Source organism: Leptonychotes weddellii, chromosome 4, assembly GCF_054177405.1.
Source record: "Leptonychotes weddellii isolate Sample4059 chromosome 4, ASM5417740v2, whole genome shotgun sequence".
Lineage (NCBI taxonomy): Eukaryota > Metazoa > Chordata > Mammalia > Carnivora > Phocidae > Leptonychotes > Leptonychotes weddellii.
Window position 1 is genome coordinate 59,256,855 of NC_138372.1, and position 26,768 is coordinate 59,283,622.

Consider the following 26,768-nt stretch of genomic DNA (forward strand, 5'->3'; position numbering starts at 1 on the left):
TAGGTACTTCTAAGGTTAAAGATTAGGCATTATGGGGCATAAGCTGCATATTTTAGGTTTACAAGAAATGGCAAGTTTAATTAATTTACAGGTGAGTATTGGAAAAACAAGAATTTTAACAGCTCTGAAAACAAGTAAAAGTAATATAATAAGCAAAATGATTCAGAGGAGATACAGGAGAGGCTTTTTAAAATAGGGATTTTCATGCCTTAGGGATGGCCACTTTATATAACAAGTTTTATTTAGTTTATTTCAACAAATATTGAAGTGTTTGAGAACTGTAGGAACCATCAGAAAAAAAAATGAAGGAAAAAGAAAAAAGATGAGGAAGTCCATGAATAGTTGTTTCAGTCCAGCTGGACAGACAGGCTATATATATATATATTCAGGCAATTGTTAAGTAAAAATTCAGATAGTGTAGGGGTGCCTGGGTGGTTCAGTTGGTTAAGTGTCCGACTCTTGATTTTGGCTCAGGTTGTGATCTCAGGGTCATGAGATCAAGCCTCACGTCAGGTTCTGCGCTGGCCGTGGAGCCTGCTTAAGATTTTCTCTCTCCCTCTGCCCCCCCAAAACCCCTCATATGCTCCCACACTCTCCCTCTCTCTAAAAAAAAATTCAGGTAGTGTATTAAATGATACTTACCTTTTATGTAATAATGTGAATAGCTAATATTTATTGAAAACACTTACTTTACATGTATTAACTCATTTAATCCTTACACAACTCTATGAGGTAGATTTTATTCCCATTTTCCAAGTGAGGATACTGAGAAATGGAGAATATAAACTTACTCAAGGTTGTTATACAGCTAAGAAGCAGAATCCGAATTTGAATCCAAGCAATCTGGCTCCAGAACCCATAATTTTAACACTTTTGCTGCACTGCCTTATATAAAAGCAAAAAATTAGATAATTTTTGGAGGATACTTAATGGGTGATAGTACTTGAGTTGCATATTATAAAACAGCATGTGTTTCTGGGTAGCATGGAGCAAGGGAGCAGAAGGAAAAATTTATGTGTTGGAGAAGATACAGAAGGAACCAAAGGCTTGAAAAGAATGCATATGGCAATAGTAATAGCAGTGAAAAATTATTTCGCACTTACTATGTACTAAGTACTGTGCCTCCATGAATCTCATTTAATCCTTATGACAACTCTATGAAATCAGTGTTGTTATCCCTAGTGTACCTTGATAACAAGTAGCAAAGCTGGGATCAGAATTGGGATCCAAGTGCTACCTGGCTGACTAGAAAGCCCAAGCTTTTACCCATTGCATTATTACTAAGGCAAGTGAGAGTACAGTGAATAGTATAGTATATAATATAGTGTAAGTATAATAGTATTAGTATAGTATAATATATATAGTACATAATATAGTACCAAGTATACTATATGGCGTATAGCACACATTATATAATATATAGTATGGTAGTATATAATAAGAGGGTAGTATATAGTATAGTACAGTCACAGCTCAGGGGTCTTTTATTAATTAATAGAAAACAAGATTAGACAGTAGGCATACTGTCTAATTAGACATAATTTCTCTTCAGAAATTATGGAAGGCTTTGAAAACCAGATGAGGAGCCATTGAAGATTGTGATTGGAAAATGGCTTTTTTTGTTTTAGTCCCAATAAAACATTCCTGTGAATAATTAGACTATTCCTGCCTTACAGTTACACATATTAAGTGTAATAGCCTGTGAAAGCATTTAGCACTACTATTAGACACTCAAAAAATGTGAGTTGAATCTGAATCCTGTAAAGGACTTGTAAACTCTTTGCACTGAGATAAGATATGAGAAAGGAATGCTCTAACAGTACTGTCCAATAGAAATATAATGTGAGTGACAAATATAACTTTAAATTTTCCAGTAGGCACATGAAAAAGTTAAATGAAAGAGGTGAAATTAATTTTAATCATATATTTTTTGAACCCAATTTATATTAATAAGATTTTATATTTTTGGTACAAAGCTTTCAAAGTCCATTGTGTGTTTTACACTTACAGCACATCTCAATTCTGACTAGCCACATTTCATGTGCTCAGTAGATACGTGTGGCTAGCACCTACTATGTGGGACACCACAGCTCCATAGTTTCATAGCATGGAATCTGGTGTCATATGACCTGTTTTGAATCCTGCCATTCCATTTCTTAACTGTGTGAGTATGGACCATCACTTAACATTTCTGTACGTTAACTTCTTGATATATAAAATGAAAAAAAGAATAATAAATAAAGGATTATTGTGAGAATTATGAGATGATGTATGTAAAGCCTATAACTTGGTTTCTGGCAAGTAGTAAGTGCAAAATAAATGTATATTGGTTTCATCACACTCTTACTGTTGTCATTAAATAGCAAGCATTGCTTAGTTTCCATGTGTTCTTCCTGCAAATAGTTGATTATTCGCACCAGAACATTCCCACTTAAAATTCTAAACCAATCATTAAATAGCAAAGAAATATTGATAAGTCAGGAGGAAAAAGGTTGTGAGTGGTATCTGCGTGGCATTTGAGTCTCCCACAACTATTTGTATTCCACTGTGGGGTACAGATAAATTATTTTCAATTTGCTATTATACTTAACAGACTCGTCAGATCTTTTGACTTTTTGAACTTGGCATCATTATAGGTGCTTCCTGTATCCGGGAATAAAATTTATGTCTAATAATTTATAGCTTTACCCCCAACACTGAAATACTTCATTGTCTTTTCTGCTTTCAGCCATTTGGGGGCAAGATATAAAGATACATTGTTTTCTTTGCTTCTATGTAAACCCTTAGAGGAAAGTGCACAAAACAAAAAAGCATAGTGATTTATCCCACTCTCTTGTGTAACTATCATGTAGATCAAAAAATAAAGCACTGCCGCGGAGCCTGGGTGGCTCAGTGGGTTAAGCGTCTGACCTCGAGGTCCTGGGATCCAGCCCTGCATTGGGCTCCAGGGCTCCCCGCTCAGTGGAGAGTCTGCTTCTCCCTCTCCCTTTGCCCCTCCCCCTGTTCATGCTCTCTCTTTTTCCTTCATATAAATAAATAAAATCTTTAAAAAAATACTTTAAAAAATAAAACTGCCAGAGCACCTGGCCGGCTCAGTTGGTGGAGCGTGCGACTCTTGATCTCAGATTTGTGAGTTTGAGCCCCACCCACACTGGGTATAGAGACTAATTAAAAAATAAAATCTTTGGGTCGCCTGGGTGGTTCAGTTGGTTAAACGTCTGTCTCCCACTGAGGTCATGATCCCAGGGCCCTGGGATCGAGTCTTGCATCGGGCTCCCTGCTTAGCGGAGAGTCTGCTTCTCCCCCTCCCTCCGCTGCTCCTCCTGCTTGTGCTCTGTCAAATAAATAAATAAAATCTTTAAAAATAAAATAAAATCTTCTATTTAATTTTAAAGATTTTATTTATTTGAGAGAGAGAGAGAGAGCATGAGCAGGGGGGAGGGGTAGACAGAGAGGGGAGAGAAGCAGACTCCCCGCTGAGCAGGGAGCCTGATGCAGGATCCCAGTGTGTCCTGGGATCATGATTTGAGCTGAAGGCAGATGCTTAACCGACTGAACCACCCAGGCGCCCCAAAACAAAATCTTTTAAAAAAATAAAAATAAAAAAGTAAAACATTGACAACTCTCTAGAAGGTCCCCTTATACCTGGTCCCAGTCAACACCCCTCCCCCACACACCTAAAACTAACCACTGTCCTGATGCTCATGCTAATTACCTCCTGGCTTTTCTTACAGTTTGATCAACTAAATGTAGTCCTGATCACTGTAGTTTAATTTTGCTTGTTTTGGATTTTATATGAATGAAATTATACGTATAATTCTTCACTCAACATGTGAAATTTATCCTTATTCTTGCATATAGCAGTAATTCATTCACTTTTATTGTTTTATAGTATTTCATTGTTTGAATATACCCCAGTTTGTGTATTCTATGGTAGATGGACAATTGTGGGGTTTTTTTTTTTTCTAGTTTGGAGTTGTTATAAGTAGTGTTGTTACCAACATTCTTTTGCATATATAACCATGTATTTCTGTAAAAAACACCTAAGGATAGAATTGCTAATCACAGAAAATGCAGTCTTGAACTTTCAGAGATACTGCCAAACTCTCCAACGTGGTTCTACCAATTGACATTTCTAGCAGGGGTATGTGAGTTTCCATTGCTGTACATCCTTAACAAAAAAAAATTGCCATTTTTTCCAATTTATATTATTCTGTCAGGTGTGTAATGATAATGTGGTTTTTGTGTTTTTCTGCTAAGAAAAATGTGGTAAGATGTTTCTGAAAATATTAACTAACATGAAGCCATTAGTTTTCAGTTTTCCATGCTGTCCCTTTCTTTCAGTACCACAATCAAGAATTTATACTTTTTAGAAAGAGTATTTTAAAATTTAATTTGATTCATGAAAGCAGGTAGTTTGAGATATTACTCAGTATTCTTTCTTTATACTTTTTATTGGCTTACCTAAAAAAATAGATACATTATTTCCCTTCATAATTTAAGCTGCCATTCCAGGACTCATAACAATTACTGAAATGAGAGGTATGGTCTGTGGTTTACAAAAGTATGTTTAATGAATAAATCTTTCCAGTTCCTCTGAGCCATTTTTCTTTGTTAGGGTGTTGTGTTTTTTTGTTTTTGTTTTTTTTGTTTTTTTTTAAGATTTTATTTCTTTATTTGAGACAGAGAGAATGAGAGACAGAGAGCATGAGAGGGAGGAGGGTCAGAGGGAGAAGCAGACTCTCTGCCGAGCAGGGAGCCCGATGCGGGACTCGATCCCGGGACTCCAGGATCACGACCTGAGCCGAAGGCAGTCGCTTAACCAACTGAGCCACCCAGGCGCCCGGGTGTTGTGTTTTTTGTTTTGTTTTGTTTTGTTTTTTTGAGTAAAGTACTAGTTGGTTACTGTCGAGTGAAGTAAAACAGACTTTTAACAACTCATGGGTAATGTCTGAAAGGTAAAGTGACATAAGATAAATGTCTGTGTTCCACTCTGAAAATAGCAAAAGTCCTATGGAACCAAGATTTAACTTAATTGACTTGTAATTTAATCCTGCTTTAAAAGTGGTTTGGCATAATGAAAATTGTACTGTGACTTCATTTTGCACAATTAATACTAACAATGGAAAAATAAGAAGATAAAGGTTTGAAAGTTGTAAATGCCAGTTCAATTTTTTAAATGATTTATCTCTCAAAGTTTGTGTGCGCATTTTTAAAAATCATATGTGCACTGAAAAGAAAATAATGGGAATTTTTCTGGATAATTGAATGTCCAAAAATACCAATCTTATAGCTGTTTATAAGCATAAAACCAATTATGTTGTTTAGTTCTCAAGTTCAATGAAAAATTTAATTTCTAAAAGAACATGTATTTTTGAAAATAGAATAATTTAACTTCTGATTTTGTTCCATTAATACTCACTTAGTGGTACAACGATTTTAAGCTGTGAAGTTAGGTACTTTAAAAGGATTGATGTAACCTTCATCTGGAAACAATTATAATTTTTTTAAAAGGTTTTTTAAAATGTATTTATTTGACAGAGAGAGATACAGCGAGAGAGGGAACACAAGCAGGGGGAGTGGGAGAAGGAGAAGCAGGCTTCCGGCAGGGCAGGAGCCCAATGCAGGGCTCAATCCCAGGACCCTGGGATCATGACATGAGCCAAAGGCAGACGCTTAATGACTGAGCCACCCAGGCACCCCTGGAACCCTGGAAACAATTATAATTTAAACTTGGAAGATAAATGGTTAAATTGTCAAATGTAGGCCTCCTAAATATAAAGTAGGGGAAAAAAAATACATGTATATTTATTTTCAATACCTAATAGGAATGAACTTTGTACCAGTTATGGCTTATTTGCTTTTCTGCTTGGCTTACAGTGTGGAATATAAATTGGTTGCAAAACTTGAGTTTAAACTAAACTAATGGTTTGCATTAAAAAAAAAAACAAAAAACAACTCGGGCGCCTGGGTGGCTCAGTCTAAGCGTCTGCCTTTGGCTCAGGTCATGATCCCAGGGTCCTGGGATCGAGTCCCACATCGGGCTCCCTGCTCGGCAGGAAGCCTGCTTCTCCCTCTCCCACTCCCCCTGCTTGTGTTCCTGCTCTCGCTATCTCTGTCTCTGTCAAATAAATAAATAAAATCTTTAAAAAAAAAAAAACAACTCTACATTTCCTTTATAGAGTCACAAATGTCCGTGTTTTCTGGTACTTGAGTGTTTTAAATAGGACTTGGAAAATTTCTGGTAAAGGTAATGAACTTTATTTTGGGGAAAATGATGATGGAATAGAAATTTGGATGAATGAAAGCAAAAGAGATTTCTGGTTCCTTTTTATTTTTTTTTAATTTATTTATTTTTTTAAGGATTTTATTTATTTATTTATTTGATAGAAAGAGACACAATGAGAGAGGGAACACAAGCAGGGGGAGTGGGGGAGGGAGAAGCAGGCTTCCTGCCGAGCAGGGAGTCCGATGCAGGGCTCGATCCCAGGACCCTGGGATCATGACCTGAGCCGAAAGCAGATGCTTAACGACTGAGCCCCAGGCCACCCCTCTGGTTCCTTTTTAAAGAAGATAAAGTGACAAATTTAGCAGATTGAGGGTCAGTAAGAAAAATTAGTATATATTTTGTTCTTTGCTTTTTCATACTTGTGATAAATTTTAAAAGATATCAGTTGTTTGCTACAATGTAGACACATCTGTAAGCAAGTTCAGTATTTATTTGAAAACTCAATGTTAACAGATTCCTGATGATAGTATGTGAAGACATTGATACCCACAATCAGAGTGCTGCATATGTTAATAGGTAGACTGTCTTGGCATGGCCAGATAAACCATTTGCCAAAGTATTTAAATTTTTTCAGCCCTTATAATCATTGGGATGGTTATATTTGACCCTCAGGTAGCCAGAGTAAACATCGGGGACCTAGCTCTGATTGTTTTTGGCCTTTCAGTGTTTTAAAGTAAGCCTTAAGGACTGAAGAACAAATATATATATATAATATATTATATTATAACATTATATATTATAAACATTATAAAATGTTTCCAGCTTTATTGAGATATCATTGATATATAATGTATAAATTTAAGGTGTACAGTGTGATGATTTGATACATATATCAAACATATATAATGTTATATATATATCTGAGAGAGAGAGAATGAGCATAGGGAGAGGGAGAGAGAATCCATAGCAGACTCCCTGGTGAGCACGGAACCCAACTTGGGTCTTGATCCTAGGACCTGGGATCATGACCTGAGCCAAAACCAGGAGTCAGCTGCTTAACCAATGAACCACCCTGGCATCCCTAGAGATACCTTCTTGAATAGTTTTAACTGATCAGTTTATCACAAGTGACTGGCCAGACAACATTTTATGTTAATAATTTATTGAATTTGAATGAATCTACTCGTTCTCACAGTTTGGGCAAGGTCACTTGCAACTAATTTGCTCTGTTTCAGACTGCTCTGGTATATGCTGATTTTACAATGTATGGCAGATAATCCAACTCTAGTTATATACCAGTTTAAATTATTACATATCCAAAAGCTTGTTAAATCTGATATTAAGTTTAATCCCTTTTTAAAGTAAAAAATATCTGCTTTATAGTACTTTCTCTTCTGCTTGGCAGTGTTTCAGAATCAGTTAAACAATGAATACACTTTGAGAATCTTATCAGATTATATCCCGTTGGTTTGTATTTACTGTTTTTCTTTTAGGTTCCAGTCTAAATAATGACAGAAAGAAAGAAAGACAGAAAAAAGAAAGAAAAGAAAAGAAAAAGAAAGAGAGAAAGAGAGAAAGAAAGAAAGAAAGAAAGAAAAAGACCAGACCAGACCTACTATAGAATGTCAGTGACAAGGAATATCAATTTCTTAACTTTTCTTCTTTTACTTTTAAGATAAAGATACAGATACCACCATGAAAGGGAATATGGATGAATTTGGCCTTCGAGACTCCTTGAGTGTTGCATCAACTGATTCCTTTGCTTCAGCAACAGAGGTAGGACAGTATGTTCCCAGTGAGAATTTCTCATTCTTTTTCACCCAGAGAGTAGTTTTGCCACTGTGCTGTAATTCAGTTGCCATTTAAGTAGTATTTACTATGTGGTAGATACCAGGTTACAAAGATGACTATAACATGAACATGAGTTTGCACAGGAGTTTATAGTCTTTTTAGAGAGGTAAACATGTAAACACACACTTTAGAGGTACACTGTCATATACTGTGGATTACGGGTGAGGCATATAAGTATCTTAATGGAAAGTAATATCTTATATCAGGACTCTTAAAAATGTTTAGATTCCTATCGGGCTCCCTGCTCCACAGGAAGGCTGCTTCTCCCTCTCCTACTCCCCCTGCTGGTGTTCCTGCTCTCACTATGTCTCTCTCTGTCAAATAAATAAAATCTTTAAAAAAAAAAAAAAGTTTAGATTCCTTAGCTTAGAAATCATACTTCTAGATATTTTTTTAAAGATTATTTATTTATTAGAAAGAGAGAACACTCAGTAGAGAGGGGCAGAGGGAGAGGGAGACAGAAACTCAAGCAGACTCCATGCTGAGTGCAGAGCCCCACTTGGGGCTCTATTTCATGACCCTCAGATCAGGATCTGAGCTGAAACCAAGAGTCAGTCACTCAACTGACTGTGCCACCAAGGCGCCCCTAGGTACTTCTTTCTAGAAGGTGATCAGATTCAAAGATTTATATATAAAAATAATCACTATGGCATTTTAGTAATAATGAAAAACTGGAAATAGTCTAATGCCAAATTATGGTGTATACGTAAATTGAAATATTGTAGTGCCAAAAACATGTTTCCATTTATTTTTAATGACATGGGAACATTTGTTAAATGAAAAGAGTAGTACGTAAAACTTTATATAGAGAGTATGATTATAATTTTGTAATAAAACAAAAACATGTATGTAGTATATTGTATAAGTATTTAGGCAGAGAAAACAAGTCTAGATATAAATACACCAATGTGTAAACAATGGTGATCAATGAATTATAAATTTATAGGTGATTTGTTTTCTACTGAGATTTAAATTTTGTATCAAAAGAGAATGCTTGCAGAGTGCTCATGTTTTTATAATTTTTTCTACTTAAAACAACTTTAAAAATCACATATGCTCAATTTTATCTTAGAATAACTTTATTTTTATGGTAGATTTTGGATATTAATGCTGTCTTTTTTCATATAGATAGTATCACACATCCTGTAATTCATGCTGTAGTGTAGAAAGCTTTAATATTCCAATATCTTGTACCCTAAGCCTTGATTCTGCCTTTTTAATTTTAATTTTATTATTTTTTAAAGATTTTTTTGAAAAAAATTATTTATTAGAGAGAGTGAGAGAGAGCGAGCGAGTGGGGGGCAGGGGCAGAGGGAGAGAGAAAATCCCAGACTCCGTGTTGAGTGCAGAGCCCGATATGGGGCTCAATCCCACGACCCTGAGATCATGACCCAAGCCAAAATCAAGAGTCCGATGCTCAACCAACTGAGCCACCCAGGCACCCCTCTGCCTTTTTTAAAGCTGTCCTGATCATAATCTTTAATCTTTTCAAGAATTTCCTTTATATGTATACGTTTATTTTAGTTATTGCTTACAATAGCATCTCCTGAATTGTTTACATTTTTCCTTATATTTTTATATTTGTAAGTTTGCAATAGATAAAACATATCTACTTCTTTTGTAGAAAAGATATTTCTCTTCCCTTTTACTATTTGATATAGACAGCTTTATCTTTCTGTTCTTTTTTTAAAAAATGTTTCCAGCTTTATTGAGATATAATTGATATATAATGTATAAATTTAAGGTGTACAGTGTGATGATTTGATACATATATATTGTGAAATAATTACCATAGTAAGATTAGTTAATACGTCCTTCACCTCACAGGATTATGTGTATATGGGGGGGGTGAGAATGTTTAATGTTTACTCTCTTAGCAACTTTCAAGTATATAATACAGTATTGTTAACTGTAGTTGCCATGCTGTGCAGTAGATCTCCAGGATTACTTCATCTTCTCACTGGAAGTTTGTACCCTTTGACCAACATCTCCCCATTTCCCTCACTCAGCCTCTGGCAATCACCATTCTACTCTCTGTTTCTTTTTTTCTTTTTTCTTTTTTTTTTAAAAGATTTTATTTATTTATTTGACAGAGAGAGACACAGCGAGAGAGGGAACACAAGCAGGGGGAGTGGGAGAGGGAGAAGCAGGCTTCCCGCAGAGCAGGGAGCCCAATGCGGGGCTCGATCCCAGGACCCTGGGATCATGACCTGAGCCGAAGGCAGACGCTTAAAGACTGAGCCACCCAGGTGCCCCTCTACTCTCTGTTTCTATGGATTTAGCTTTTTCAAAAAGATTTCACATGTGAGTGATAGAATACAGTGTTTGTCTTTCTTTGACTTATTTCACTTAGCATAATGCCTTCGAGGTCCATCCATCTTGTCACAAATGCCAGGATTTCCTTCTTTATCATGGGTGAATAATATACTTTACACACACACACACACACACTCATACACACACATTCCCCTACACACTGTACATCTTTATCTGTTTATCTGTTATTGAACATTTAGGTTATTTCCATATATTGGCTATTGTGAATAATGCTGCAGTGAACATGGCAGTGCAGATATCTCAAAATAGTGATTTCATTTCCTTTGGATATATACCCACAAGTGGGATTGCTCGGATGATATGGTAGTTCTATTTTAATTTTTGAGGAACTTCTGTATTGTTTTCCGTAGTAGCTGTAGCAATTTACATTCCCACCAACAGTGCACCAGGGTTCCCTATTATCCTTGTCCTTGCCAGGATTTGTTATCTCTTGACTTTCTGATAATAGCCCATTCTAATGGATGTGAGGTGATATCTCATTGTGGTTTTGTTGTTTTGTTTTTTTAAAGATTTTATTTATTTATTTGACAGAGAGAGACACAGTGAGAGAGGGAACACAAGCAGGGGGAATAGGAGAGGGAGAAGCAGGCTTCCCGTGGAGCAGGGAGCCTGATGCGGGCTCAATCCCAGGACCCTGGGATCATGACCTGAGCGGAAGGCAGACGCTTAACGACTGAGCCATCCAGGCGCCCTTCTCATTGTGGTTTTGATTTGTATTTCCCTGATTAGTGATGTTGAGCACCTTTTCATGTGCCTGTTGGCTATTTGTGTCTTGTTTGGAAAAATGTCTATTCAGGTCCTCTGTCCGTTTTTTAATTGGATTTTTTCTGCTATTGAGTTTTTTGGGTTCCTTATATATTTTGGATATTAACTCCTTATCAGATAGATAGTTTACAGATACTTTCTCCCATTCAGTAAGTTACCTTTTCATTTTGTTGATTGTTTCTTTTGCCCGACAGAAGGTTTTCAGTTTGATGTAGTCCCACTTATTTTTGCCTTCATTACTTGTGATTTTGGTGTTATATCCAAAATGTCATTGTCAAGACCAATGTCAAAGAGCTTTTTCTCTATGTTATCTTTTAGCAGTTACATGGTTTCAGGTCTTATGTTTTAGTCCTTTTTTTTTTTTTAAGTAGGCTCCATGCCCAGTGTGGAGCCTAATGTGGGGCTTGAACTCACAACCCTGAGATCAAGACCTGAGCTGAGATCAAGAGTTGGAGGCTTAACCAGTTGAGCCACCCAGGCACCCCTTACGTTTAAGTCTTTACTGCATTTTGAGCTAATTTTCTGAGTGGTGTAAGATAGGTGTTCAGTTCATTCTTCTATATGTGATTATCTAATTTTCCCAGAGACTATTGTTTCCTCATTGAGTATTCTTGGCTCTCTTGTCAAATATTGGTTGACCTTATATGCAAGGGTTTATTTCTAGGCTCTTGATTCTGTTATGTTGGTCTATGTGCCTATTTTTATACCAGTACCATACTGTGTAAATACTATAGCTTTGTAGTATAGTTTGAAACCGGGAAGTGTGATGCCTCCAGTATTGTTCTTTCTCAGGATCACTTTGGCTCTTTGGGACCTTATGTGGTTCCACACAAATTTTAGGATTGTTTTTTCTATTTCTGTGAAGAATGCCACTGGAATTTTGATAGGGATTGCAATGAATCTAAAATGGCTTTATGGATTTCAACAATATTAAATCTTTTGACCCATGAACATGAAGTATCTTTTCACTTTATTCACTTCAGTTTCTTCATCAAAGTCTTAAAGTTTTCAATGTACGGATTTTCACCTCCTTGGTTAAATTTTTTTTTAAAGATTTTATTTATTTATTTGACAGAGAGAGAGAGAGAGCCTAATGAGGGGCTCGATCCCAGAATCCTGGGATCTTGACCTGAGCTGAAGCCAGATGCTGACTAAGTCACCAAGGCACCCCTTCTTTGTTAAATTTATTCCTAAGTATTTTATTCTTTTTATTACTATTATAATAGGGTTGTTTTCTTAATTTCTCTCTCTCTCTAAAATTTTAATTCCAGTATAGTTTACATACAGTGTTATATTAGTTTCAGGTGTACAATATAGTGATTCAACAATTCTACACGTTACTCAGTGCTCATCACGATAAGTGTACTTTTTTTTTTTTAAGATTTTTTATTTTTATTTATTTGAATGAGAGAGAGAGCAGACTGAGTGAAAACATGAGTGGGGAGGGAGGGGTAGAGGGAGAGGAAGAAGCAGACTCCCTGCTAAGCAGGGAGCCTGATGTAGGGCTCAATCAATCCCAGGACCCTGAGATCATGACCTGAGCAGAAGGCAGACGCTTAACTGACTGAGCCACCCAGGCGCCCCGATAAGTGTACTGTTAATCCCCTTCACTTACTTCACCCATCCCCCCATCCACCTCCCCTCTCATAACCATCAGTTTGTTCTCTATAGTTAAGAGTTTGTTTATTCGTTTTGTTTTTTTTGTTTGTTTTGTTTCCTAAATTTTCATATGAGTGAATCATGTGGTATTTATCTTCTCTGATATATTTCACTTAGCATTATATCCTATAGATCTATCCATGTTGTTGCAAATGGCAAGATTTCATTCTTTTTTATGGCTGAATAATATTCTATTGTATGTATATATACACACTACATCTTCTTTATCCATTCATCCATTGATGGACACCTGGGCCACTTCCATAATTTGGCTATTATAAATAATGATACATTAAGTATAAGGGTGCATATATCTTTTCAAATCAGTGTTTTTGTATTCTTTGGGTAAATACCCAATAGTTGACTTACTGGATCATGGGGTAATTCTATTTTTAATTTTTTGAGGAACCTCCACATTGTTTTCCACAGTAGCCGCATCAGTTTACATTCTCACCAGCGGAGCGCGAGAGTTCCTTTTTCTCACATCCTTGCCAATACTTGTTTCTTGTGTTTTTGATTTCAGCCATTCTGACAGGTGTGAGGTGATATCTCATTGTAGTTTTGATTTGCATTTCCCTGATGATGAGTGATGTTGAGCATCTTTTCATGTGTCTGTTGGCCATTTGGATGTCTTCTTTGGAGAAATGTCTGTTCACATCTTCTGCTCATTTTTTATTGGATCATTTGGCTTTTTGGTGTTGAATTGCATAAATTCCTTTTATATTTTGGATACTAACCCTTTATTGGATATGTCGTTTGCAAATATCTTCTCCCATTCAGTAGGTTATTTTTTAATTTTGTTGATTGATTCCTTCACAGTAAAGAAGCTTTTTATTTTGATGTAGTCCCAATAACTTATTTTTGCTCTTGTTTCCCTTACCTCAGTAGACATTATCCAGAGAAATGTTGCTGTGACTTATGTCAGAGAAATTAACTTCCTGTACTCTCTTCTAGGATTTTTATGGTTTCAGGTCTCCCATTTAGGTCCTTAATCTATCTTAAAGTTGTTTTTTGTTTTTTTTTCTTTTTCTTTTCTTTTCTTGAGAGAGAGCACACATGAGCAGGGTGGGAGGGGCAGAGGGAGACACAAAATTCTAATTCACATGGAGCCCAAAGCAGGGCTCGATCTCACAACCCTGAGATCATGACCTGAGCTGAAGTCAAAAGTCGGACACTTAACCAACTAAGCCACCCAGGCACCCCTTGAGTTTATTTTTGTGTATGGTATAAGAAAGTGGTCCAGTTTCATTCTTTTGCATGTAGCTGTCCAGTTTTCCCCAACAGTTTGTTGAAGAGACTCTCTTTTTCCCATTGCATATTCTTGCCTCCTTTGTCATAGATTAATTGACCATATAATCATGGGTTTATTTCTGGGCTCTTACTTTGTTCCATTGATTTGTGTGTCTGTTTTTGTGCCAGTACCATACTGTTTTGATTACTATAGCTTTGTAGTTAATTTTGAAATCTAAGATTGTGATACTTCCATTTTGTTTTTCTTTTTCAAGATTACTTTGGCTATTCAAGGTCTTTCATGGTTCCATACAAATTTTAGGATTGTTCTAGTTTTGTGAAAAATGCTGTTAGTGTTTTGATAGGGATTGCATTAAATTTGTAGATCGCTTTAGGCAATATGGACATTTTAACAATATTTGTTCTTCCAATCAATGAGCATGGAAAATCTTTCTATTTATGTCATATTCAGTTTCTTTCATTAGTGTTTTATAGTTTTTAAAGCACAGGTCTTTCACCTCCTTGGTTAAGTTTATCCCTAGGTATTTTATTCTTTCTCGTGCAATTGTAAATGGGACTGTTTTGTTCATTTCTCTTTCTGCTACTTCATAATTAGTGTGTAGAAATTACACAGGTTTCTGTGTATTGATTTTGTATCCTGTGGCTCTACTGAATTCATTTATCTGTTCTAGTTTTTTGGTGGAGATATATATATATTTGGCATTTTTATATATGGCATATATATATATGGCATCCTGTCATTTGCAAATAGTGACAGTTTTGCTTCTTCCTTACCAACTTGGATGCCTTTTATTTCTTTTTCTTGTCTGATTACTATGGTTAGGACTTGCAGTAGTATTTTGAATAAAAGTGGTGAAAGTGGACATCCTTGTCTTGTTCTTTTTTTTTTTTTTTTTTAAGATTTTATTTATTTGGCAGAGCACAAGCAGGGGGAGTGACAGGCAGAGAGTGAGGGAGAAGCAGGCTCCCTGCAGAGCAGGGAGCCCGAGGCGGGGCTCGATCCCAGGACCCTGGGATCATGACCCGAGCTGAAGGCAGTCATTTAACCAACTGAGCCACCCAGCCACCCCTCCTTGTCTTGTTCTTGATCTTAGGGAAAAAGCTCTCAGTTTTTCAGCATTGAGTATGATGTTACCTATTATACATGGTCTTTATTATGTTGAGGTATTTTCCCTCTGAACTTACTTTGTTGAGGGTTTTTATCATGAATCTATATTCTATTTTGTCAAAAGCTTTTTCTGTATCCATTGAAATGATCATATGTTTTTTATCCTTTCTCTTTTTGATGTAATGTATCATGTTGATTTACTTGTGAATATTGGGCCATCCTTGCAGCCTGGGAATACACCCCACTTGATCGCGGTGAATGATTTTTTAAAGGTATTGTTGGATTCAGTTTGCTAATAAAAACATTGTTGGGGATTTTTGCATCTATGTTCATCACAGATACTGACCTGTAGTTCTCTTTTTTGTATTGACTATCTGGTTTTGGTATCAGGGTATGTGAGCCTCATAAAATGAATTTGGAAGCTTTCCTTTCTCTTCTATTTTTTGGAATATTTTGAGAAGAATAAGTATTACCTCATCTTTTAAATGTTTGATAGAATTCACCTGAAGCCATCTGGTCTTAACCTTTTGTTGACTGGGAGTTTTTTGATTAGTGATTCAGTGTCATTGCTGGTAATTGGTCTGTTCAAATTTTCTGTTTCTTCTTGATTCAATTTTGGAAGGTTATATATTTTTAGGAATTTATCCATATCTTTTAGGTTGTCCAATTTGTTGGCATATAATTTTTCATAATATTCTCTTGTAATCCTTTGTATTTCTGTGGTGTTGGTTGTCATTTCTCCTCTTTCATTTCTTTTATTTGAGTCTTTTTTTTTTTAATGGGTCTGGCTAAAGGTTTATCCAGTTTGTTTATCTTTTAAAAGAGCCAGCTCCTGGTTTCATTAATCTGTTCTGTTGTTTTTTTAGTTTCTATTTCATTTATTTTTGTTCTAATCTTTATTATTTCCTTCCTTCTACTGGTGTTGCACTTTGTTCTTCTTTTCCTAGCTCCGTTAGGTGTAAGGTCAGATTGTTTATTTGAGATTTTTCTTGCTTCTTGAGTTATGCCTGTATTGCTATAAATTCCCCTCTTACAACAGATTTTGCTTCATCCCAAAGATTTTGGACCATTTTGTTTTCATTTTCATTTGTCTCCATATATTTTTTATTTCATCTTTGATTTCTTAGTTGACCCATTCATTGTTTAGTATCATGTTACTTAACCTCTGTATGTGTGTTATTTCTAGATTTTTTCTTTTTTTTTTTTTTCCTGGATTTCTTCTTATTCTTGATTTCTAGTTTCAAAACATTGTGGTTGGAAAAGATATATGTTACGACTTTGATTTTTTTTAATTTGTTGAGGCTTGTTTTGTGACCTAATATGTGATCTATTCTGGAGAATGTTCATTTGTACTTGAAAAGAATATATATTCTGTTTCAGGATGGAATGTTCTGAATATATCTGTTAGATTCATCTTTTCCAATGTGTCATTGAAAGCCACTGTTTCCTTGTTTTCTTTTCTGGATGATCTATCCGTTGATGTAAGTGGGATGTTAAAGTCCCCTACTATTATTGTATTACTATCGATCATTTCATTTATGTTTGTTATTAGCTGCTTTTTGTATCTGGGTGCTTCCATGTTGGGGGTGCATAAAAATTTACTGTTGTTTTATCTTCTTATTGAATTGTTCTCTTTATGATTACATAGTGTCCTTCTTGTTCTAACAGTCTTTTTTTTTTTTTTAAAGATTTGACAGAGAGAGACACAGCGAGAAAGGGAACACAAGCGGGGGGAGTGGGAGAGGGAGAAGCAGGCTCCCCACTGAGCAGGGAGCCCGATGCAGGGCTCGATCCCAGGACTCTGGGATCATGACCTGAGCCGAAGGCAGACGCTTTACGACTGAGCCACCCAGGCGCCCCAGTCTTTTTTTTTAAGTCTGTTTTGTTGGGGTGCCTGGGTGGCACAATCGGTTAAGCATCTGACTCTTGGTTTCACCTCACGTCTTCATCTCAGGGTCATGAGATTGAACTGTCTTGTCGGACTCAATGCTCAGCACAGAGTCTGCTTGAGATTCTCTCTCCCTCTCCCTCTGCCCCTTCTGCTCATGCTCTCTCTCTCTAAAATAAATAAATATTTCTTTTAAAATCTATTTTGTCTGGGGCACCTGGCTGGCTCATTCAGTAGAGCATATGACTCTTGATTTCAGGGTCATGAGTTCAAGCCCCACTTTGGGCATAGAACTTACTTTAAAAAAAATAAAGTCAGTTTGTCCAATGGAAGTATTGCTTGCCTGGCTTTTTTTCCCCACTTCCCTTTGCATGATAAATAGCTCCTCCATCCATTCACTTTCAATCTGAATGTGTTTTTTGGTCTGAAATGAGTCTCTCGTAGGCAGCATACAGATGGGTCTTGCTTTTGTATCCATTCTATCACCCTGCATCTTTTGATTGGAAGGTTTAGTCCATTTACATTCAAAGTAATTATTGATAGGTATGTACTTATTGCCATTTTGTTACTTACTTTATGGTTGTTTTTGTAGTTCTTCTCTTCTTCTTTTCTCTCATGGATTGCTGGTTTTATGTAGTGATATATTTGGATTCCATTCTTTTTATTTTTTGCATGTGTATTACCGGTTTTTGATTTGTGGTTACTGTTGGTTTTGTAATCACATCTTATGCATACAGTAGTCTATATTAAGTTGATGGTCACTAAAGTTTGAACCCATTCTTTACTTGTCTCCCCCCAACATTTTAAGCATAGGGTGTCATAGGTTATATCCTTTTATTTTGTGAGTCACTTGATTGAATTTTATAAACATACTTATTTTTACTGTTTTTGTGCTCCCTACTTTTCTTATTCCTGCATATGGTCTTTCCACTCAAAGAGTCCCTTTTAACATTTCTTGTATGGTTGAATTAGTGGTTACAAATTCTTTTAACTTTTGTTTGGGAACTCTTTATCTCCTTCTATTCTGAATGATACCCTTACTGGATAGAGTATTCTTTGTTCCAGGTTTGTTTTTGTTTTTTGTTTTTTCTTTCAACACTTTGAGTATATCATGGCACTCCCTCTGGCCTGCAAAGTTTCTGGTGAAAAATCAGCTGGTAGCCTTATGGGGTTTCCCTTGTATGTAACTGTTTTATTTTCTTTCGCTGCTTTAAAAATTCTCTCTTTATCTCTACTTTTTGCCATTTTAATTACTATATATCTTGGTGTGGGCCTCCTTGGGAAGATCTTATTGGGGGCTCTCTGTGTCTCCTGGATCTGGATGTCTGTTTCCTTCCCCAGATTCAGGAAATTTTCAGCTATTATTTCTTCAGATACATTTTCTACCTCCTTGTTTCTTTCTCCTTCTGGGATCCTTATAATGTAAATGTTATTATGCTTGATGGTGTTGCCGAGTTCCCTTTGTCTATTTTCATTTATTATTATTATTTTTTCTCTCTCCTCTTCAGCTTGATGGCTTTCCATTATTCTATCTTCCAGGTCACTGATTTGTTCTTCTGCTTCCTCTAGTCTAGTATTTATTCCATCTACTGTATTTTTAGTTTCAGTTATTGAGTTCTTCATCTCTGAGTGTTTGTTTTGTTTTGTTTTCTATCTCTTTGTTGAGGGTCTCAGTGAGATTCTCCGTTCTTTCTCCATTTCTCGTTGTCCAGTGAGTATCTTTATGGCCATTACTTTAAATTCTCTTTCAGGCATATTACTTATCTCCATTTCACTTAGCTCACTTGCTTTGATTTTGTCTTGTTCTTTCATTTGGGACCTATTCCTCTGTGTCCTCATTTTGTCTAACTCTCTGCATATATTTCTATGTCTAAGTTATCAGCTGTATCTCCTGCCCTTGAAAATAGTGGGCTTATGAAAAAGGGGTCTAGTGTCCTACAGTGCAGTGTCCCCTGGTGCTTCAGGGTTGTCTCTGTGTGTTCCATGTGCCCAGCTATTGTGGCTGAGCCGCTTTTGCCTTCAGTCCAGTTGTCTGAAGTGGCTCTCTTTGCCTGATGTGGGCAGGGCATGTCCTTGTGTTTTTCTTTTTTTTAAATTTTATTTTATTATGTTAATCACCATACATTACATCATTAGTTTTTGATGTAGTGTTCCATGATTCGTTGTTTACGTATAACACCCAGTGCTCCATTCAGTACATGCCCTCTTTAATACCCATCACCAGGCTAACCCCCCTCCCCACTCCCCTCCCCTCTAGAACCCTCAGTTTGTTTCTCATGGTCCCTGTGTTTCTGATGGGCCAGTTTGGGGCCACCTTGGGCTTGAGTTGAGTCAGACCAGGTGTATGTTGGAGATGCAGTAGCCCCGAACTGCAGGATACTTGCCCTGTGTTTTCCCCAAGAAGCTTTCACTTTTGGGCAGGTCCTGCAGTCAGACATGGTGTCTGTCCCCAGTCCACTGTGCTGGAGCCACATTTGGACGTTATGGGTAGTTATTGTTCCTTCTCCCCAAGGCTGGAGTCACTTTGGAGTGGTGCTGGCCCCTGTCAGGGCTGCTTGCAGACTGCCAGGCTTAGAACATCACTTTGGATGGGCTCCATTCAAGTGTGTATTGAAGGGGAGAGGACCACAGGAGAAATCAGGGGCAGAGGTGGTGTGTTAGCAAGGTTTGTGCAGGTCTGCTATGGGAGGAGACTTGGAGGAAAGCCTAGCAGGAGAGGGTGTGTCTACAGGAGAACACCAGGGCAGGGTGCACTGTTAGCAAGTTATTTGTCAGATATTAGTGCTTCACTGGTTACTACAGGTATCTGTGTATCTAGTCTGGGTGGTGGGGAAGGGAAATAGTGTTTGCCAGCTCCTTTGTTCCTGGAGAATTCTCCCAAAGATCTCTGCCTCTCCAGCACATGCTCTGAGATTAGTAAACAAATCTCCCTCCCATAGACCCCAGGCATTTTTCAGATTGCTGCTTCTATGCTGTATCTCAGTGGGGCTATTTGTTGTGGTGCCTCTTTAAGAGTGGGGACTCAGTTTCCTGTCTTCCTCTGGCTCATACAGAACCAAGCCTGCTGATTTTTGAAGTTCCAGGTGTTAAGCTCCGCCAGTTGTTAAGAACTTGAAAATTTGGATCAAAGCCTCTGGTTGTCTTACTCTGAAGGTTCAGGTGGCTAGAGTGTTTGGCGTAAGGGTCTTTTTCTCTTCCCTCTCCGCACTGTGGTGTCCCTACCTCTCATGAACAGCCCTATGGGTCTGTTTAGCTCCTGACTGCACCTCTGCTCTTCCTACCCACTTTGATGTGGCTCATTCTCTACATTTAGCTTTGGAGAGTTTGTTCAGCCAGTCTTCAGTCAGTTTTTGGGTTATTTACACTGATGTAAGTATTATTTAGTTGTATCCCTGGGATGAAATGAGCTTAGGATCTTCTTACTCTGCCATGTTTCTCTTAATTTCTCTTTCTGATTGATTGTTGTGACTGTATAGAAATGCAACTAATTTTTTTACATTACTTTTGTATCCTGCAACTTTACCACATTATGTTCTAACAGTTTTTTGGTGGTCTTTTAAGATTCTCTCTATATAGGATTATATCATGTGCAGACAGAGACAATTTTACTTTTTTCTTTCCAATTTGGATGCCTTTTTTTCTTTGCCTTGCCTAATTGCTCTGGCTAGAACTTAAGTGCTGTGTTGAGTAGGAGTGGTAAGAGTGGGCACTCTTGTCTTGGTCTTAGAGGAAAAGCTTTCAGTCTTTCACTGTTGAGTATGATACTAACTATGGCCTTTATTGAGGTACATTTTTTCTGTACGAAATTTATTGAGAGTTTTTAACATAAAAGGATGTTCTATTTTGTCAAATACTTTTTATCTTTCTGTTCTGTAGATACTTATGTCCTAGATGATTTATAAGGAGAATTTCTACTCACTTTGCATTTTTCTGCTGTGAGGAATGATATACCTAATTTGTCCAGTTTCCTTATAATATGCAACTTTAAAAAATATTTTGCCAAGTATTCATTATACTTACTTTGTTGTTTAAGTTACAGAAGTTTGATAAAAAGAATCCTTATGGAAAACAAAATACATGAAAAGCACAAGAAGGGGTCAATATTTGAGAAACATCTTAGGAATGCTTCTAGGGTATAAATGTATGATCTTGGAATGTGAATGTTCCAAAATAAGTTCTTTTCTAAGAAATGTTTGTTAAATTATTTTTAATTACATTCATTATATGCCAGATACTTAAATTAGGGAAAACCATTTTAACGAAGAAAGTTATTAAGAAAATAAGATCTGAACTTGGGAAGTTAAACAGTTTGTGAAGATTTGAAAGATTTACTCAGAATTACCAGAAAGATTTCTTGCCTATTTAGATTAAGGAAATCCTGGCATAGGCTTTTTTCTAAGCTAGGTCAGTGATTTGTGAAAGTGATTAACAAGATTTTCCTTTATAAGCTTTGCCAAACATTGGTTTGGAACTATAGCCTTTTTTCTCTGAAAAGTCTTTTTTTAAATAATAGCTTTTCTGAGAAATAGCTCATATGCTATAAAATTCACGTTTTAAAAGTGTACACTTCAGGGGCGCCTGGGTGGTTCAGTCATTAAGCGTCTGCCTTCGGCTCAGGTCATGATCCCAGGGTCCTGGGATCGAGCCCCACATCAGGCTCCCTGTTCCGCGGGAAGCCTGCTTCTCCCTCTCCCACTCCCCCCTCTCACTGTGTCTCGCTCTGTCAAATAAATAAATAAAAATCTTAAAAAAAAAAGTGTACACTTCAGTGGATTTTAGTGTACTCACAGTGTTGTGCTACCAATAACACTTTATACTTCCAGAACATTTTTTTATCACCCCAAAAAGAAGCCCCCACCTTTTAGAAATCACACCCTGTTCTCTCCTACCCCCCGCCCTTGGCAAGTACTGATCTACCTCTGTCTCTATGGATTTGCCTATTCTGGACATTTCATATAAATAGAATCATACAATATGTGACCTTTTGGTTTGATGTTCTTTCACTTAGCCTAATGTTTTCAAGTTCTGAAAGATCTTTTTAATGTTAGGATACTGCTGCACGGAGTGCCTCTAGGTCTCCCATCTGTTAAAGAGATTGTCATTTAATAGGTAGAAACTAATACTGCAAAGAGTAATTTTTAGCTATGGATTCAGTTTTTCTTAGAATTAACACTGCAGCATGTATATGTGTTTAATATATAAATTATAGAGTGCTCTATTTTTTTTTAAAGATTTTATTTTATTTATTTGAGTGAGAGAGAGAGAGCACATGAGGGGGACAGGGTCAGAGGGAGAAGCAGACTCCCCGCTGAGCAGGGAGCCCAATGCGGGACTCGATCCCGGGACTCCAGGATCATGACCTGAGCCGAAGGCAGTCGCTTAACCAACTGAGCCACCTAGGCGCCCCTAGAGTGCTCTTTAAAGAGAAAATTTTAGGGGCACCTGGGTGGCTCAGTTTGTTAAGTGTCTTATTTGAGAGAGAGAGAGAGAGAGAGAGAGAGAGAGAGCGCACGCGCATGCGCGAACAAGGCGGAGGGGCAGAGGGAAAAGAAGAAGCAGAGCAGAGAGCCTGGTGTGGGTTCAATCCCAGGACCCCGATATCATGATCTGAGCTGAAAGCAGACACTTAACCAACTGAACCACCCAACCACCCACGCCTAAGTGTTGGACTCTTGATTTAGGCTCAGATCATGATCTCAGGGTCATGAGATTGGGCCCCCATTGGCCTCTGCACTGGGTATGGAGTCTGCTTGAGATTCTCTCCCCCTCTAAAAAAAAAAAAATGAGAGAAAATTTTATTTCTTATAATCCAGATACTTCTACTTATACACTAAATGGAAGCTTGAAGATCTTTTTATTTTTTTTTTAATTTTTAAAAAAAAATTTAATTTTTTTATTTTTTTACAATATTTATTTGAGAGAGAGAGCAAGTGTGAGAGCACGGAGTGGGGGAGGGGCAGAGGAAGAGAGAGACTCTCAAGCAGACTCCCCACTGAGCTTGGAGCCAGATGTGGGGCTTGATCCCATGACCCTGAGATCATGACCGTAGTGGAAAGCAGGCGTCTGGCACTCAACCGATTGAGCCACCCAGGTGCCCCTTGAAAAGCTTTTTAATACCCACTTCTCTGACTTGATAGCACTTGTTGATAGCAATCCAAAATAATACACTAATTATAATATGCAAAATGACAAGGAAAAATATTTAGAATAATGATAATCTGGAAAGGGAGAGCTGTATCTGCCATTTCATATTTCTATTTCCTGAATTGTCTTCCTTCCTCTGGGGTCAATTTTGTCTATCTTGGGCTTTCATTCTTGTACTGATGATTTTCTTCTCAAATTTGAAAGCTTAATTGGTGGCTGGATTGATATTCTTAGATAGATTGTGTGGGTTTGCAGTGTTTTATAATGTTTGTCTTTCCCATGAACAGGAAGACTAACTGGACTCCGTTTACTTCTTTGAGGTCTGTTGATTGGTAGGCTTTTCTTTAGGATAATGGTCTGGAAATAGCCTAGTAGGCAGGATGTACCTCCATAGAGAATGAAAAAGGCCTTATTCTGGGAAGCCCATTCCTCACCCTAGCCGACTTACTCTCCCCAGACAAACCAGGTAACTTTTTTCTTTTTTGAGAGAGAGAGTGGGGTGGGTTGGGGGGGAGAGGGAGAGAGAATCCCAAGCAGGCTCCACACCCAGTGCAAAGTCCAATGTGGGGCTTAATCCCACCACTCACGGTCATGACCTGAGCTGAACTCAAGAGTCCATTGCTTCCCCAGATAATATTTATTTATTTTAGAAGATTTTATTTATTTATTTGACAGAGAGAGACACAGTGAGAGAGGGAACACAAGCAGGGGGAGTGGGAGAGGGAGAAGCAGGCTTCCTGTGGAGCAGAGAGCCCTATGCGGGGCTCGATCCCAGCACTCTGGGATCATGACCTGAACTGAAGGCAGACGCTTAACGACTGAGCCACCCAGGCGCCCCTCCCCAGATAATTTTTAAAGGGAAATGTTATCTGGTTGAAAATTTGTTTTTCTACAAGCTATTCTCCTATTCAGGGATGAAAGAGCAGGAATTAGAATGATATGTGGGACTACTATAGTTGTTTGGACAGAGACTTTCATTTAACCTCCCTTTTTTTTAGATTTTATTTATTTATTTGACAGAGAGAGAGAGATCACAAGTAGGCAGCCAGGCAGGCAGAGGGAGAGAGAGAAGTAGGCTCCCTGAGCAGGGAGCCTGATGTGGGGCTTGATCCCAGGACACTGGGATCATGTCCTGAGCCAAAGGCAGACACTTAACGAAGTGAGCCACCCAGGCGCCCCTTAACGTCCCATTTTTAATCCCTCCTCTTCACTTCTGTCACATACCTGCCTACTCCAAGCCTGGTGCTCTTTGAGGCTCTGCTTAGCAATGTCTCTCCCTTGACTGTATCCCCTGTTAAATATATTCTGGACTATGGGTTTCTCATCATTTTCATCTGTCCACACACTTCCATTTGTTTTCTAGTTTTTGGAAATTTTTGTCTTTCCTTTGCTGTTTTATTGTTCCCACTATTATATGAGTTATCTGTTGCTCTGTAATAATTACCCAGAACACATTGTCTTAAGACAACAGTAAAACTCAGGTGTGGCCTTGGGGCTAGGGCTGAAGCTGTGAGGATCCCCCAGGCCTCAGGGGCATGTCCTGGATAGCAGGACTCTGTGCCCCAATTGGGGGGTTAATTCTGGGTGTCCTTGATTTCCTGGGGATTAAACTGGGCAGAGGGCATATCTCTTTGCATTACACTGGGGTCTAATGAAGGCTCGAGTGTTTTGGAAGTTGTTTTCTTTTTTTTTTTGAGAGAGAGGAGAATGACAGAGAGAGAGAGAAGGAGAAGGGTGAGGGTCAGAGGGAGAAGCAGACTCCCTGCCTAGCAGGGAGCCCGATGCGGGACTCAATCCCGGGACTCCAGGATCATGACCTGAGCCGAAGGCAGTCGCTTAACCAACTGAGCCACCCAGGCGCCCTGGAAGTTGTTTTCTTAAAATTCAAGTTTTATGGGATGGTTTTTTGGAAGTGAGAATTGAGTCCTAAAGGCTAATTCAGGGAATTAGATTGAGAATTTAATTCTGAACCTGCATATATTAGATAAGGAGTGTCTTTTGGACTAAGCAAGCCTACAAAAGCAGCTGGCCATCTTTCAAAATAAGAGAGTCCTGCTTGGAGGAATCAGCAAGGAGAAGCTCCTGCAATACTTTAAGAATGTTGGTCTGGGCTGCAAGATGGCTAGGCAGGCCATTGAAGGCATCTATATTGACAAGAAATGTGCCTTTAGTGGTAAATGGGGCAGATCCTGTTTGGTGTGGTGCCTGAGATGAAGATGCCAGGGATTGTTGTCATCTGCCAAGACTACCTTCACTACATCCAGAAGTACAGCTGCTTTGAGAAGTGCCATAAGAATATGTCTGTACACCTGTCCTCCTGCTTTGGAGACATTGAGATCAGTGACGTAGTCACAACGGACAAGTGTTGGCCCTTGAGCAAACCAGGTGCTTTACTGTGCTCAAGGCCGGTAAGCCGCTGGCACCAGGAAGCAGTTCGAGAAGTTGTGAGACTGGACACCTGCCCACTCCCCCAAAGTTATTTTCCCATTCAAAAACAACAATAAACATTTATTATATCATTTTTGAAGGTCAGGAATTTGGAAGTGGCTTATCTGGGTGGTCTGACTTGAGTCTTTTTGTGAAGTTATGATCCAAGTATATTGACTGGGGCTATTATAGTCATGAAGGTTTGACTGGAGCTGGAGAAACTCTTCCCAGTATAGCTCATTTACAGCATGTTGATGCTACCTGTTGTCAGAAGACCTAAATTGCTTACCACATGGACTTCTCTATAGGACTGCTGAAGTGTCATCACAACATGGGACCTGGCTTCCCATGGCCTCAGAATTCACACTCATTATTTCTGTAGTATGCTGTTGATTACACAGGTGTGGGATGAGACATGAGTACCAGAAAGAGAGAATCATTGAGGGCCATTTTGGAGGGTGGTTATTGTGGGTTTATTTCCTTTTTAATTTCTTTTCTTTTAGTGAGATAAGGGGATATGGTCACCTGCTTTCTTTAACTGTAAGTCCTATAATTTTAGGTGGTTGGTTTGAAAGGAAAATGTAAACATGTAAAAAATAGTCCATATTAAAATGGAACTTAGCCTATTTCATGACCCAACTTACAGTTTCGGGACTTTGGACATTTCTTTCATGGTTGTTCAGAGCCTTGAAAAATATTAAGGCTTTTAAAAATATTACTCCACAGGGGCACCTGGGTGGCTCAGTCGCTGGGCGTCTGCCTTCGGCTCAGGTCATGATCCCAGGGTCCTGGGATCGGGCCCCACATTGGGATCCCTGCTCGGTGGGAGGCCTGCTTCTCCCTCTCCCACTTCCCCTGCTTGTGTTCCTGCTCTCGCTGTGTCTCTCTCTGTCAAATAAATAAATAAAATCTTTAAAAAAAAAAAAAAAAGCATGTTCAACATTACTGATCATTAGGGAAAATCAAATTAAAACCACAATGAGATTCTACTATTCTATTAGAACGGCTAAAATTAAAAGACTGGCCATACCAATGATATAGCCACTTTGGAAGAAGCCTGGCATTTTTTTAAAAAATTAAATATATCGGGGTGCCTGGGTGGCTCAGTC

General features: G+C 38.0%; 1 protein-coding gene across 1 annotated transcript in view; it reads left to right on the plus strand.

The window, feature by feature from the left end:
* MIGA1 (mitoguardin 1) overlaps positions 1-26,768 on the plus strand; it is a 72,251-nt gene that overhangs the window by 24,276 nt on the left and 21,207 nt on the right. Inside the window, exon 4 of the mRNA XM_081817034.1 lies at positions 7,905-8,005. Coding sequence (XP_081673160.1) covers positions 7,905-8,005 — 101 coding nt within the window. The remainder of the gene's footprint in view (positions 1-7,904; positions 8,006-26,768) is intronic.